This window comes from Homalodisca vitripennis, chromosome 1, assembly GCF_021130785.1.
Source record: "Homalodisca vitripennis isolate AUS2020 chromosome 1, UT_GWSS_2.1, whole genome shotgun sequence".
NCBI lineage: Eukaryota > Metazoa > Arthropoda > Insecta > Hemiptera > Cicadellidae > Homalodisca > Homalodisca vitripennis.
This window is the reverse complement of record NC_060207.1, coordinates 90,122,881-90,140,116: the sequence shown is the minus strand read 5'-3', so window position 1 is coordinate 90,140,116 and position 17,236 is coordinate 90,122,881. Positions and strand designations below refer to the sequence as shown.

Here is a 17,236-nt window from a genome sequence, read left to right as displayed (position 1 = left end):
TATTTTAATTATATTGAACAGTAAGGGAATTTTTAAATTACATAGTTTTAAATAATGTATCTGGCAAATGTCGACCTTCGGCATCCACATACTGTTGCATACGTTTTCTGAGGTTTTCATTAACTCTAACAAGCATGTCGACTGGTATTCTGCCAATTTCATCCTCAATATTGTTCCTTAGGTCTTCCAAGGTGTTGGGACGGTTGATATACACCTTCGACTTCAGGTAACCCCAAAGGAAAAAATCGCATGGGGCTAAGTCTGGTGAGCGTGCCGGCCAGTTCACATCACCCCTTAAAGAGATAAGCCGTCCAGGAAACATTTGCCTCAAACAATTCATGGTAACCCTCGCTGTGTGTGCAGTGGCACCATCCTGTTGGAACCATGTATCCTCTAATTGCATTGCCTCAAGAGCCGGCTGAAAAAATCCTGTGTCATAGTCAAGTACCGTTCGTAGTTCACAGTTATGGCACGACGGTTATCCTGAAAAAAGTAAGGGCCAATGATGCCTACTCGTGATATGGCGCACCACACAGTGACGCAGTCCGAATGCAGAGGTCTCTGGTGGATTTCTCTGAGGTTTTTTTTCACTCAAGTAACGCATGTTTTGCTTGTTGACACACCCACTGATGTGAAAATGTGCCTCATCATAAAAGAACACAATTGGTATAGTTGCAAGCATGTCTTCACAAGAAGTATGCCGTGTCAAATAATCCCGTGCTGACAATTGATAGACCACGCACGTTTTATACGGGTGAAATCTCAGTGAATCATGAAGAATCCGGTGGAGAGAACGTCTTGAAATGCTAAGAGCAAGTGATTGCTTCCGAGCAGAGCGTTTTGGAGATTGCAGTGTTGCTGCTCTAACTCTATTGATGTTTTCCGGTGTTGTAATCACTCTCTGAGGTCCCCTTCATACACATGACACATTCCCTGCTGTTCTGAATGCAGTTATCCAATTTACAATTGATTGCCGACAGAAACACGTCCGCGTGGGGGAACAGCGAATCGTAAACGAAAAGCACGCTGCACTGCAATGATCGAGTGGGCATTTTAAAAATTCGCTTCAACACGAAACGACCTCTCATCTAGTGTCCACTGCATGATGGCAACTGGAACGCGGAGGAATACAAATCTCCCGTCAGCCACTATAAGCCACGCCCACTCTCCCCTCTCTTCGACCAACAGTACCGCCACAGCCTGCAGTGCAAAAAAGCAAATTACCGCGCTCCACCCTGTATATGCACAGATTTTTAAAAGTACTCATTATAAAATACTATCTTATATTTTTAGTGAAGAAATTAAATAAATAAAAAGAGAATAGTAAATATATTATAAAAAATAGTACCAATATCAGAAAGTAGTTGTACTTTCTTATTTTACTACAGTAACATTTATGAATAAATTGTAAATATTAAAAAATAACTTAAATATTTATTATAGGGAATAGAACAACAAAACAAGTTTGCAGCCGGGTGCAGAAGTATTTCAAGAAGCTAAACAAAGCAGGATTGCCAATTCCAGGACATCAGCTAAAAACAAATAACATGACTTCTCAGAAGGTTCGTTTGACATAATATTTGCTACTTTAACCCTTTCCACTTGAATTTCCTGAACTCTATTTATTTTTGCAATTATTTTTAGCAAAACTGCAATGTTTAAAAAAAGTTATTGCTATGAACTTTATAGTTTTATATGAAGTTATACTACTACTTTCTTTAGTGTATAGATTCTGGTTGTGCATTATATTGAATGCAAATTACCAGGAAAACCTAAAAGTATAAATTCATATTTTGTTTTGTGTGCAAACGAAAATTGGCTACAATAATTTTAGAAGTTCTCTCACATACATAAGTTTTTTTTTAAATTTTACATATTTACATACAGATTTTATTTATTTGTAATATAGCACAAGTATTGCCAGCTATAAATAAACTATTCCATAAAATGTCACGTGTCTCTGAGACTAGATATTTTTAATACATATTTTTGTTATTTTTACAGGTTTGTTGAACTTAATTTATTTCATAACTTCTTAAATCTTATTCAAAATTTTATAAATTTCACAAAAGTTGTATGAAAAGCAATTTCAAGTGGTAATATTATATTCATTATCCTGAGATCCAATTACTAAAAAAATTAAACCAATAAAATATACTCTGTTTAACAGTAGTCAGTTTAATAGTAGTACATGATTTATCTTTTGCTAGCTGATAGCTGCTGATTTATGGTTCGATAAATTACAGCACAAAATACTGGAATAATTCATTTAAGACTAAAAGTGGTTTAATCTATTTTTATTGTTAAAAAGTGTATAATGAATATAAACAAAACGTACAAAATATATTTATTTTGTAAATATATTACATTATTTATGTAGCAAATAAATTATTAGATGAAAGTGTATTGACCCTTCTTATTTTTAACACGGTTTCAATACAGCATGTAATTATTAATAACCTTAATTTATACATGTTTATCCTAAACATATATGAAAACTTTAAATTTAAATAAAACTTGTAGAGTAGGAAAGAAAAGAAAACTATTAAAAACCTAATAATAATCAAAATAATAAAAATTGATGGAAAATTAAGATAAAGTGCTGTTATTTCAGATATACCTATTTAATAAGGTAATTTTGTCCATATAAGAGTCAAAACCGTATTTCTTTTTCTTTATCATTATTTATAGTTTTACTTTTTTGTAAAATTTGTGATAGTACTTTATTCAAGGATTTAAGTCTTAGAAATAATGTATTAACTCAAACTTTGTTTAGATAAGAAAAACTTGTATTATAATTATCTATTTATACAATCTCCAAAATACACATCTTAAATCTTTGTATTGTAAAAGAATAATGTGTCATATCCAAAAACTATTTTGGTTGCCCATTGTTTTATTGGCTGAGCGTTAATGGAGCCTATCCCTTGTGGAACTGGAAAAATTTCATTTATGCTTATCTGTCCATACAATGTCTTTAAAACTGAATGGCATGCAGACTTGAAATTGTTTATGAAGCTGTGTTTTATATGAGCAATATTAAGTTCGATGATGTTGCATGTCACTCCATGGGATATGGCTGAAAGTTAGGGAATATTTTCATGTTGGTCTTATGGGTATACCAACCAGAAAATAGAAGAATAAATAGGTTTGTAAATAAACTGTGTACAATTATACTAAATTTAAAATGCAACATTTTTATTGATAGAGTAAAAATAAAAAGATAAAAGAGTGGAGAGTTAATGTTAAAAGTCGGTGACAAGATTTGAAAATTAGCACACTCTTGCTTTGTAGTACCCTCCCTAGCTCATCTGAACTTTTATTACTGAACATTACTATGAAACATAACAATGAAAAAATGTGAATGTATCATGTGGCAAGATATATCGAAGAAAGATTTCATCTGTAGATTTTGAATTTTGCAGGACATGCTTCATTTATACATAGACAAGGATATGTTCTATGATTGTGTATGTACAATCACGGAGTTTGGCTAAACATAATTTTTGTGTTAGGTTTTTTTCTGTATGATTGTCTGTCTATATCTGCTCGCAGGACATCTTGAGAATTAAATGAGTTATAGATTAGAATTTTGCATGCAATACCAGAAAAGCCTGTTATGAGACATGTAGTGTGGCGTACTCTACCTAACCTTGTAATAATAAAGTTCTGATAATAATAATAATAATAATTATCAGTCATAACACTCTTTTGTTGTGTTATTATAGAATGTACTTTGTTAAAAACAGCAAGGACAATGCTAGATTCAGTAGATCAGTCTTCAATTTCATATCTAAGTAGTTAAATGTTCATACATTTTCAAATTTTAGAAGAAGCCCAGAAAAAACAAGAAAAACAACACAAGAGAGTCAACCTTCTTTCCCGCCCACCACTTAGGTGCCTCTATACACTTTGACATGTTGGACGAGGATGACAACAGAACGGGAGTTCCTGCCTTCCCACCAGAATTAAGGGGAGATCTCGTTAGAAAAGTCATTGACTTCAAGGTGAAGGATGCTCAGCTTCCTCCGGTTACCCATCCAGGAATTGAGGTAAGTCAGAAAATCCAAGTGATACAATATTTTGGATGTGTAACTAATTTGTTGTGAATAAACTATAGTACAAAATTAATCATAAAATTGAAGTTCACTCAAGCAAACACCATGTAAGGTAGTGATAAAACTTTAGACAATTAATGGATTAGCTTAATTAGTGGATAAGCAAATTTTACAGATAATAAAAAAATTTTTGATGATTAAAAATTGATATTGATAAAATTACTGACTAACTCAGTTTAATTCAATTAATATTACAGTAAAACCATATACAATATTTACATAATAATCTAAAATTATGTTATAATTACGTAACTTTTTGTTTGGTTTTTTACATTAACATTGTTTATCCTCTTTTGTTTCTTTATGGCAAAGTAATTCATCTGTGATTAAAGGTTCTTCAACAAAATTTAGTCTTCTTCAATATTTTTGTATTCTTCTGAAGAATTTCCCTCTTAAGTAATCCATTCTTAGTGCACGATTCTTAATGCAGTCATAATAGTAATCTAAGTTCTATCTATACCCATTATAATTCGATTAATTTTGTTTCAAAAACTTTTAAAAATTTTACTATTACCAGTTTAATCAGATATGAAGGAGATTTAACTATACTATTAACAAATGTATTTATTTTCTGTAGTATTAATCCTCAAATTACAAAAAATGATTAATCTATTACTTTAATTTTGTTCAACTAAAAGTCGAACCGTATAAGTATTCAAAAATATTTGTATTGTGAACTTATAATCAATTGCACATTTGTGATACCAAAATATAGTATCTTTTGCATTAAACTTAAACCATAAAACCTTTGGTTCATTTAAAAACTTGTGTGCATTAATAATTAGACTTATAGTTAACTTCTACTGAAAAAATATGACATTTCGAGTTACTGTAAATTATGGTTTAATACTTCATTGTGCAATAACTTTGAACTGTGTTGCAATTAAAATTGAAGGCTTATCTCAAGAGAAAAATATACCTTCCCGCTGACTCAGAAGAAAGGTAGATTTCACATGAGGGATTTCTCGAAATGTCAAACTGAAGTGCATTATTAGTTTAGATGTTTGAACATTCGCATACCACTGATGGGACTTTTTTTTAGGAAGTTAAAATGCTTTTGGCACACTGAGAGGCTTGTTGTCCCCTCAATAGTGCCAGACTCCTGCACCCTCATTGTCCCACCTCCTGTCGTGTTGAGCATACACAAGGGACAAAATAAAGACAGAGTCCCCGGTGCAGCCTTAGCCTTGGTGATAAAGACTAGGCGGGCCACCTGTCATGCAGAGTAAAAGACATCTTCTAAACACCCATTGAACAGGTCCAGGAGAAGTCTTAAATTTACCTCTTTGAAGAGCTTAAGGACCTCAGAGGGTTTGCTAAAAATCTCCCAAAAATTCCGTCATGAGGACAATTACAACAGACAGATTTCTATGAAATCTACCCAATAATTTCTATATTTTACTAATTAATAGTAATTAAATTTAAGGTATTTACTTTTGCTAAAGTCAAAACAGATCTCTGTCTGGACAGCCGTGGCCTCTGAAGGATTACACAGACTCAAGGACTTGCACACACGTATTCACAGCCCTTTCTCAACTGCCTTTTCAATCTTCCATTATGTTCCTGATATGCAGAAATCAGTTTTAATAATTATTCTTATTTAATTTAGTTAATTTTATTACAAAATGAAGGAAATGAGTCCGAATTCTATGAAAAAGTGAAGCTCACATTTAAATGTGTAGTAGAGTTATATTTAAAAAATCCTTCCACCATTTCAAACATTTTAACACTATAAAAAAATTAAACCTATTTAGTCAAAAAGAGCGGGCTCATTATAAACATTTTTCATTGTTTTAATAATATAGTTATAACTCTGTAATGCTTATAGCTAGCATTACAATAAATATATTGCTGTTGATTTACTCCTTTATATATTATAATGTGTTAAAAAATTTTAATTTAATTTTACTTTAGGAAAAAATTAAAATTAATAACAAATAAATATTTCTAATTGACTGTGATGAAACAATTTTAAATTTATTGCCCAATGTCTGAAGTTTGGCAGTATTTATAAATAGTTTCAAAATACTTATTTAGTAAGTAAAATAACAACCTTTTGAAAATTGTAAAAACTACCAAAAGTAATAAATTTTCCTTTATTGTTGGTTGTTATGCATGAAACTTAGTTTTTACAAAATGATTATTTTCTTTAATTATTTGCTATAGATAGGCTTATGTAGATAAACGTTGCCGATGTATGTTGTACATCACTCAAATTTTGCTTATCCACCGTAAAGTAAAGCTTACAGTTATTACATAGCCGTAATGTTAGGCGTCTATAATCCATAAGTGCCCATGGCTCTCAAGACAGGCATCTAGTTTTTACTAAACAATTATGTTATCTTTAACGGTTGAGAAATAGTTTAGTGAAAAAGTTAATTAAACATTTATTGAAGTTGAATAACGTTTTTGACGATGTAATTGTAAATTAATATACTAGTCAAGCGAAAGTATTCTGACAGTGTCGTGTATTTTCTTTGTTATAATAAAGTATATTTATTTTTATCCTTTGGTCATGTACATATAAGTACGTTCCTACTGTTAGAGAGAAGTAAAGTGTGTGATATTTAGTATAAAGCTGGGAGTGTGGATAATTGAAATAATGTTGAAAATATTGTATATTGGATATTCTGTAATGTATTTTATTAATATATGAATCATTATTTCATTTCAGTGTGCTGTATGTTCGGAGAAGCCTCTTAAAGGGACCCGATGGCATTGTCTAGTGTGTGACAATGTCAATTTGTGTTCCGACTGCGTTGTAGATCAAGTGAGTGCAGAATCGCCACAGCACCCTCCTTCACACCCCCTGAAGCCCCTGGGCAACCACTCAGTTTCCAGTTGGGATACTGATTATATGTCTAACTCCTTCCAGAGCAACAATTACCTAGATGCTAATTTTGTATCAACTGATTTGGTTTAAGAAAATAATGTTTTGAGTTTATAATATTATTAAAGATTTTATACTGTTGATTCCGAATTATGTTATTGCTATCCTCATGAGGTTTTTTAAAGATGACAATAATAATTTAAATATAAACTAAACTTGAGCAAATGGTAGTTAATAAATAGTGTAATCTCTGTTTAATCCACTGTCCCATATTCACAACCATTTTCATTGCAATGTGGATTTACAACCCGGCATAATTTCAGATTTTCACTGAGATATTAATGAGTAATTATAATTTATACCGGCTGATTGTCTGCTAATACAGTTTCTGCAAGCTTTTTGAGTTATGGTTTTATACAGTTGAATCAACCGAATGAAAAGTACTGTATTTTTATATAGTTGCAATTGACTACCTGCGTTTTTTCTGCTGCTACTTGCACAGTGTTACGCCCAAAATTACTGCATGTTCTGCTTCAAATATTACTGTAAAGTTTGAATGCCTATACAAATACTATTTTCTTATTTATTTGTGACTGCCATTACTATTTTGTTATTTCTTAGGGCTGAAGACTAGCATATTGAACATCAACAAAGTGATTTTATTACTTTGTGATGTAGTACTTTGTGATGAGCATGTATATTTATATATTTACATTTTTTTACAAAGCAATTTTACAGGTTTTTACACATGCTAGCTTCAGGTTGGCATATCAGCATGGGAGGATCACATCACTTAGCAATAGACAGATTTGTCCTCTTGTGAAATTTACGCTCTTATGAAAACTCCTAGGAGCTCAGAACACTGTCTTGCACTTTCAAAAGTGGCTGTCCTTTGACGAAAATATTTATTTACAATTAAACATTTACAGTACATTATATAGGGTATATTTTTAAAACTAAAAAAATAACACGCACACACATACATATATTATTGCATTCTTATTCAGTTTTAATGCTATGTTCCAAATTTCAAGATGTCTAGGTCTAGGTCATTGCCTTATCTTCAAGGTACACATTGGGGAAAAACAGAAATCTAACAAGATAAAAGCTTTAAGTAATAAACAAAGGTCATTAAACGCATTTTTATGGATTGTTTGACTTAGATAATATTATTTTAATATATTTTGAATGTTATATATGGTAAACTCCTTTCAGTAATAGTTTTTTATAATAAATGAAACAAAACTGTTTCATACAAAATTAAAGTCTAACAATATCAAATTAATTCAGTTAAAGTTGGCCAAACAGCAACTTTTTTGGTTGATTTTATATGTTTTACAATGTCATATTTAAATAATTAATATTTTAACCATATTTATGAAATCAATATGATCATAGCTTAACTTCAAATCTGGTACTTACAAAAGTAGTCGAACAGTCTTCTAGCTCAGCAACTCAATCATCATATTCCATTTCGTATGACACATTTTCTGACATGAATTTATGTACCGTACATTACTATCCAAATCAGTTTTATGATTCATATGTTGACTAACTATTCTTGTTACATGATATGTGAGATATAAGTGGATCTGATGAAAATAGTAGGGCATGGAACAAGTCAGTTAATTGAACTACTCGAGATAATTTCCTTGTATTAAACTCTTGAATTTCCTTAAACCTTCATTCCTGGACTTGAGTGCTTCTTCAGAAAGTATTCTGATCAGCAAAATTGCTGTCTTAATAATGTTAGAGCCATGAATCAATAGTTCATGAACACTCGATGGTATGTTATACCATGGGTATAGGTCAATGAATAGTTTTGCTGTCTCAGTAGAGTATTCATGAAACGCTTTTACATTAATTGCTCTTCCACTTGACAAGTTCATCAGAATCACAGCAAATCCCTTTATCAGTTTTTTATCTACGCCACTTATCTTTGAAGCCGTATCGTAGTGCGCTAAAGACCTTCTCGCTATGTTTCCGTCATTTGTTGTGCCATAGCTTTGATTAGGTATGTGTACCAGCAACGTCAAAGTATAGGGACATATTTAACTTGTTAGAACTATAAAATTCAAAGTACTATAAATAATAAAGAATACATTCAAAGAAATCTCATTAAATTTTCTTTACCTTTCATAATCTCTGCTTCCACAGCTGAAGCAATAATCGAGATTAATTGTTCCTTTTATTTGTCCCTTTATTCAAGCAAACGCTTAATTTACAGGAAATATCCGTTAAAAACTAGCAAGTAAAATGTTCTACATGCACTGAGCTATTGGCTAACCAATATCTGAGATAAAGAGTTCTAAACTGGTGTTGACATCGAAGAGACTACCATTAAAGGTTTTTCAGGTCATTGAAAGCCTCAGATCTGACCTTTGGTTTAGTCTTTTGCCCAGCTAAATGTGAGGAAATCTCCACTGTGCGGCATGGTGATTTATGTATACAGTGGAGTCCCGCTAATCCGAACACGTGTAATCCAAACGTCGGTTAATCCAAACAGGTCCAGGAGGAATTATTTATAACGATAATGAACAGTTATAGGAACTAATTACATAAAAAATGAAAATGGGTGCATCATTTCGTACATAAACAAAGAAAACTTTAATTAAATAGACAGTATTTTATTAAGACAAATTGTGTACGGTACAGTACATAAATAATGAAGTTAAATACAGTACCAAATTGAAACTTATAGGTTAAGTATGAGTTAAATTACTGTATTAAGAAGTGAAATCAAACAAAAATTGGATGTACAGTACTGATATTATTATTGAGTACAATATTAATTGTTGAAAGACATAAATTCAGTTATTGTCTTCTGTCGCAATGAAGAGAGTCTATTGGATGACGTGTAGTTTCGTACAACTATTGAACGCGTGGACCCGTACAATATCCAGTACGCTCACATTGCTTAACAATAGAACTCTTACACTAAATACGGTAAATGTGCTTAGTATTCGCAAACACGTTTATTTGTTGCAAGACATACAATGCAACAGTCAGAAAATATGTTTTAATAAACAACGTTGATAATTCTATAACAAAATAGACCCATCTCAAGTTTAAAACCGTATTTTTCTGTAATTCTGGCTAATCCGAACAGGGCTCGGTCCCAATTAGGTCGGATTAACGGGACTCTACTGTATCAGTTTTTTCATCAACAATGTTTCTTGAATCATTTTCAAGACCTTGATTTTCAAGTTTCTGTTGCTGGAGCTAGGTCCCTCATTGATAATACTCCTTTCTCTTATACAGCTCATGTGAGCATAGCCAGGATTTGCTTGAATAAGTTCAATGTCTTCCACTAAAGGGTCAAATTTGCTAGGTCGGTTGTGATTACAAATGAGGACAAGTAAGAAAAGCCATGTTGGACTGAGTTACCAAAGTGAGATCTGCTAGGATGCTTGAACATCAACGTGTGTAGTGGTATTCATAGATGTACATAGAAGAAATCTAATTGTATAGAGGGCTTCTGACAGAACTAATGCTCAGTACTTTGTTGGCAAATGTGATGGTTTTCCAAATTATATCATTATACTTTTTAACTTGTAATGGCCATTGCCTCTGGGATTGTATGCTGAAAAATTACTAGAATCAGTTCCATGTGTTTCAAAAAATAATTTCAGTTCTTTTGACATCAGTGCTGATCCACATTCTGAATGAATAAAAGAAGGCATTCCATAAAGACTGAATATTTCACTTAGCATTTTGATGATTGTGGGTGATGATGTGTCTCTGCATAGAAACGCAAATGAATAGCATGAATGTTCATAAACACTTGTGGGAATGAATTTGTTTTGCTGGTGCCAGGTAGAGGTCCTTTAAAATTGATTTGTAATCTTTTAAATGGTGGTGTTACCTTTATCAGATTCCTTTGTAGCTGCAAAACCTTGGTTTCAGCTCTTAACATACTGTACAGCAGGATACAACTTAATTCACTTCTTCCAAAGAATAGGACAAGTTTTTTGTTTTGATCCAGTGATAAAATCTTGTAACCCCAGAGTGACAAAGTTCTCGTATATTACAGTTTACATAGTTATTTTATACATGATCCCATGTGCCTCACACAGCATGTGCGGAATTCAGAAAAAACTTGCATTATTAATAATACACTTTCAATAACTACTTCAGAGAGGAGCTGCTCAATGTCTTTCTTTAAGAACATCAAATCTTATTTAGAATAACGGTCTGAAGTTAAATTTTCAATTAAACGTAGCAGTGGTAAATTGGCTGAAGATATGATGCAGACTTAATGGAGTCCTGACACCTCCAAAAGACACTTTAACACTAGAATGTTCTTTGAAAATAACTACCCTAAGAACACATCGGCACAAAGTCCATCTAGTACAAGTAACTTAACCCTAGTATAATCATGACCCCGAATAGCTAGGTTAACAATGCAACTCACAGCTTTTGGTTGGAAGGAAGTAGATGTCATGGAAACATTAATTAATTGTGGTTAGAAGTATAACATACTAACTATCAGAAAGTCTCTTACTAATAAAAGTCTCAGAGCTGCCAGTATCCACCAAGGCATCTGTTTGTAGCTCATTCACTTCAATCGTAATAAATTATAGATTTGGAGAGCGAATGGGGAGAAGTGCACAAGTGGGTGGTTTATGAGATACAGAAACCTTTGAAGACAAAGATTTATTAGAAACCAAAGTATTCTTCCTTGATCTAAGGACTGCTAAAATGTCCCTTTTTGTTACATGTCCTACAGTTTACATCTAAAAGTAGGAAATTACTCCTGATGATGATGATGTTTTATTGAATTACAAAAATAACATTGGTAAGACGCAGATGAGACAACATGCTTGTCAGAGTGAATGCTGTTGGAGCTAACAGACTCTGAATTTGGATGATTCTTTGTAGAATATGAATTGATAAAAGATTAACATTGAGTTTGCACCAGTTGTAAACCTCTAGCTTTCTCAAACACTCATTAAAGATAGTGTTTTGAAATCTAAAAGTCTTTGTCTGATATTAAAAGAATCCTCTAATAAATTTGTTATAAATTCTTATTCTGTTCAGAGTCAACTTGTGTAAAGTTACACAGTTTACTTAATTCCTTAATTAACTGTAAGTATTTATAAATTGTCTCACCTGGGTTTTGATATGGAGTAGCTAGCATGTACCGATAGAAAATCTCATTTTTGGGCAAACATAGCCTTTCAAAATAATTAAATTTTTATTAAGAGTGGTAGCCTCTGATATATGTTTGTAAACATATGGACTAATGTGATTGACTAGTAAACAATTTCACTCTGTTGGATATATCTTTTGGACTTGTAGAACACTCCCCCACAAAGTTTGTGAATGTCTAATACCAATGTACCTACTGTTCTGCACTGCCACGATCAGGATTCATACAAAACCATGTGGTTTTAAAAGATTATCCATGTTGAAATGTGTGATTATCTCATATACTGTGTTCTAAAAACTAAAACTGCTAGCGCTAAATCTATGTTTATAACCTACAGAAATTTTAAAAAATATTGATGAATTTTCCTTTGCTTGTGACGTTGAAAATACTCATCGGATCTCCATTATCCACTTGAATGATGAAATGGTTGACAGGTTTATTTCCTTTGTTCTGGATCTATATGATAATCATGTTCCATTAATTACAATTAATTCTAAGAAGCGCTCCGTTCCCTGGTTAACACCTGCTATTCTCAGTTTTAAGGCTCAGTGTGACTCTTTGAACCACAGAGCTGGTAAAACTAATGACTCAGATATCCTCACTCAGTTTTGTCAGCTCCGCAATAGAGTTAAACAAGACCTTCGTGCCTTTTGGCTAAGATATATTCACAGTTTGTTTTCTGAAAGAAGATCTTAATCCACCGAAATGTGGTAGAATGTTAAATCTTTAGGTATAGGCAAGCAGAAGACGGATATTGATTGCAGTATACCACTAAACGATTTTACTATATTTTTTATTATTGCATCACAAGCAAATAATCCAAATGCTATTGAATCGTTTCTGCAAGAACCAACCCTTCACCCATCTTGCCATATGAGAAATTCACTTTAAAATATATCCTTTACGTTGACACTCTACGAGCTATTAACAGGATCAAAGTAAAGCCTTGGAAACTGATAAAATACCAGTTCAGATTCTGAAAAAGAATCTTTATGCTGTACTTTCTGTGGTAACTGTTCTATATAATAAATCTTTAACCACTGGCTTTTCCACCTGAACATTGGAAAGTCCGACCTTATACGTCCAACAAACAAAATTTTTTTCACCCACTGAAACAAAAGATTTCAGGCCTATCAGCATTCTCCCTGCTCTTTCAAATAGCTTGGAAAGAACAGTGCACTGTAAAATTTAAATATTCCTCAAAGTAATATTTTGAAAAAGTATCAATTAGGATTTCAATCAAATCACAGCACTGAATCGGCGCTGATCAGTGTTACTGATGCCATTCACCAAGCGATGGATAGAAGTCAATGCACTATTATGACATAGTTTGATTTTTCCAAGGCATTTTATTGCATTATATTCGATTTGTTAAGATAGCTGTGTGCTTTAGGATTTTCTGAGGCTAGCATTACTTAGATTAAATCTTATCTCTCGAATCGGCGGCAGTGTGTAAGTGTGGCTGACAAAGAATCTGACTACAAAATGCTCACTTGTAGTGTACCGCAATGTTCAATACTGAGACCTAATTTATTTTTACTTTACCTAATAGACATTTGTACAGTACTTGCATTCACTAGATATCACATGTACACTGACGATTTACAAATTTATGCTCATCACCGTGGGGTCTGCGATCTACATACAACAATAAGCAACATACATTTTGACATTAAAAAACTTGTGGATAACGAAACAGGGTCTGAAGCTTAACGAAAACAAAACACAAATGATTATCATATCTCACTCATGACTTCAGAACTTTATATCTTTTGGACTTGTAGAACACTCCCCCACAAAGTTGATGACAAATGACAAATAACATGCCCCAAATTACTGTAAACAACGTGTCTCTTCCATACTGCGAAAAAGTGAAAATTTTGGGTTTAACTATGGACTCAACTCTAGGATGGCGTGACGCTGTTGTGGACATCTGTAAGAGGGTATTTGCTCCAGTACACTCACTCAAGAAGATGGAGAACTTCTTGCCAGAACGTGTGAAACTTTTACTGGCAAAACACTGATTTTTATTCATTTTTCATATTGTAACTCTGTAATCAATGGCATGTCTGTGGATCTAGCTATCAAATTGCAGCGATGCCAAAATTACTGTTTACGTTTTTTATTTGATCTAAGACGTGACAATCATATCACGCATATTTATATTCAAAATTCTATTCTAAAATTGGCTGATATAAGATTATTAAACATTCTGAATTGGTATATTCTAGTCTTACCTCTGGAAAGCCCATATATTTGGCTGGCAAATTAAAATCGATCTCTGAAACAAGCGCAAGAGATAAAAAAATGGCCCCATCAACGTTTCTTATTTCTCACCACCGAACCTCAACTTACAATCAATCATTTATCGTTACTGCTTGACGAACATGGAATTCCCTTCCTAACCATTTTAAATCAGTTGGGGGATTGAAACCGGTTTGCAGCCTTATTGAAAGCTCAATTGCTAGAAACTATGTCAGCGATGAGTTAGTTGGGGTAGGTCTTGGAGGAGGGATGGAGTGCTAATGAATGTGTGTATGAATGAGTTATTCGTATTCAATTCAGAAAAAGACATTTATTATATAATTTGTTTTTCATATGTAGTAGTTTTACTTGACAAAGTATTACTGTATTTGGCTTAAGCTACGTTTTCCTAGCTCCGCGACTGGGCTTGCTGCGTGCTACGTAATTAAGGCCAAGTACGCAGCGTGTTTAGTTGAAGCGTACTTAAATACTGCGCAGCGCAAATGTGTTTTCCTAGGATTTGTCATTTTACGCAGCGTAACGCGCGACTTAAAGTCTCTCCTCGTCTAGTTTCATCTTTTGAAGAAATGTACAGTTTTCATTGATATGGACCGGTAAAGGAATGTTTTGGCAAAGTTATTGTGCTCTTCGCAGACGAGGAAATGGACGAGGATGTCGACATTGCTGTTACTCTTTTATAACATTTTATACAATTCTATTTTTTCAGGTTTCTGGCTACGGGAGAATCATACCGATCATTGGCTTTCCAATACAGATTTTCTGCGTCTACAATATCAAATTTTGTCCCAGACGTTTTGACAGTTGTCGAGGACAAAATAGAACATTTGCATTTGCCACCACCATCGGAGATTGATTGGAAACAGAAAGCCGACGAATTCTGGGTCAACTGAGGCCCAAATTGTATATCTGCAATAGACGGAAAACACGTGAGGATAGTTGCACCAGCTCATTCAGGATCCCTTTTTCACAATTTTAAGAACTTTTTCTCCATTGTATTGTTTGCTATGGCTGAGGCAAACTGCAAATTTGTACTGATCAATGTCGGAGCATACGGCAAAGAAGGAGATGCCGGAATCTTAAAAAAGTCTAAAATGGGGAAATTGATTCAAGAAGGAACTATTTTCCCACCTCCTGAAAAACTACCTTCTTCTGAAATTAAGCTACCATTCGTTGCAGTAGGAGATGAAACATTTAAACTGGGTAATCATGTCATGAAACCCTACACGCACAAACAAGCAATCGCAGATGTTCATAAACGACACTTTAACTACGCCACTTGTCGTGCTAGAAGAGTAACTGAAAATGCATTTTGTGTCACATTTTCAGAATTTTTTTTTCACACCAATAAACTTGAAACCAGAAACAGTCGACTTAGTCATATTCGTAAGTTGCTGTCTTCACAACTGGATCAGGGATGACTTTATTGCACGCAACCCCAAAGGACTAGTGAGTGACTCATCCGCAACACGAACTTCCTACACAAAACATGATCCCTTTGGCTTATGTCGGAGGTTATGCTAAAGCAGAAGGGTTTAAATTAAGAAGCAGTTTTACTGATTACTTTAATGGAGCTTACTACTCAAATAAAATAAAAGCTCTGTATCAGAAAAAAAAAAACATTTTACTGTGAGCAAACTTTGTAGCTTTATTAATTAAGGGGAAGACAGTTTATTTATTTTAATGTTCACTACCTCAGCTGCCAAATTTAAAGATTTGTATTACCATCAGTAGAACTTGTACATTATCTCATATGTTCACTATAAGTATTAATTTGATTCATCTAAATTTGTTCAAGTTAACATGAAAGTGTATATAATAATAATAATAATATACACAAAGTCGTCAGCCCTGCTGCGCGGTGCGTGATTGATTGCTCTCGGGGCAGTGCTCCCAGTCGCGCAGCAAAGACCACGCAGAGCGGTTAAGCACGCAACGCGTAGCTAGGAAGACACCTCCATTGGTTTACAGAGAACCGGTGGTTTCGTCAGTTACGGAGCACGGAGCACGCAGCGCAAAAAGCCCAGTCGCGGAGCTAGGAAAACGTAGCTTTAACTGTAAGACAGGGCCTTATGGCCTTAAATTCGCCCTTTTTACATTATGAATATAATACAAAGACAGTCATTTGATTTGAAAATAATGTCCGTGGGCAACTGCTACATTTATCCTTTTAACACCCATCGGCCCATCTTTAAGGACTTGTTCGTGTTGGTGTTGTAGTGATGGTAGAATCGAATACGGTATATTCAAAAGCACCCTTGTATTCGAATGTATTTTTAACAGACCAGTCTAGACTCGTTTTACTTCCTTTCCGTAATCTGTTGTTTCTTGGTTATTTGGAATTGCCCTGCCAAAAAGGTTGGAAAATCCGTTGCCTTTTTGCGTCACCTTCAAACACGGCATACCCATGATTTATGAACTTCATAAAAAATATTGATTTACTTGCTACTTCAGTCACGTCTGAAAGATTCATTTCTACTGCAGATTTTGACACCAATGATCGCAAAAATAGGTTGAAGCCAAAAACCCAATCATATTTTGTTTGTACACAACAACATCAAATAAACATTCATTTCTCTCTTTATTGTTTACTAAATGTATTTATCAATTAAATATTTGTACAGTTATACATTTTTAGAAGTTTGTAATTTTTTATATGAATATGTAATAAATTATGAATACAGCTTTTGAATATTTTATTTGAATAGTATTAGTCCAATGAATGAATACTGTAGGTTTGATTTCGAATTCGATTCTTCCAAAGAAATTGTATTCATTTCAAAAATATTCGAATTCATTTTGATTATGTGAATACCCGAGCTGTATTCGAATACTGTTCGATTCTGTATTCGTTTCTCCCATCACTATGGTGTT

The 17,236-nt window shown here is 33.4% G+C and overlaps 1 protein-coding gene across 3 annotated transcripts in view; it reads left to right on the top strand.

Moving 5' to 3' along the window:
- The window catches only part of LOC124366322 (ZZ-type zinc finger-containing protein 3), a 46,844-nt gene extending 39,753 nt beyond the window's left edge, over positions 1-7,091 (top strand). For all 3 annotated transcript variants that reach the window (XM_046822802.1, XM_046822783.1, XM_046822791.1), the window contains exons 6-8: positions 1,444-1,562; positions 3,831-4,052; positions 6,793-7,091. In XM_046822802.1, coding sequence (XP_046678758.1) covers positions 1,444-1,562; positions 3,831-4,052; positions 6,793-7,041 — 590 coding nt within the window. In that variant the 3' untranslated portion in view covers positions 7,042-7,091. The remainder of the gene's footprint in view (positions 1-1,443; positions 1,563-3,830; positions 4,053-6,792) is intronic.
- The last annotated feature ends 10,145 nt before the right edge of the window (positions 7,092-17,236 follow it).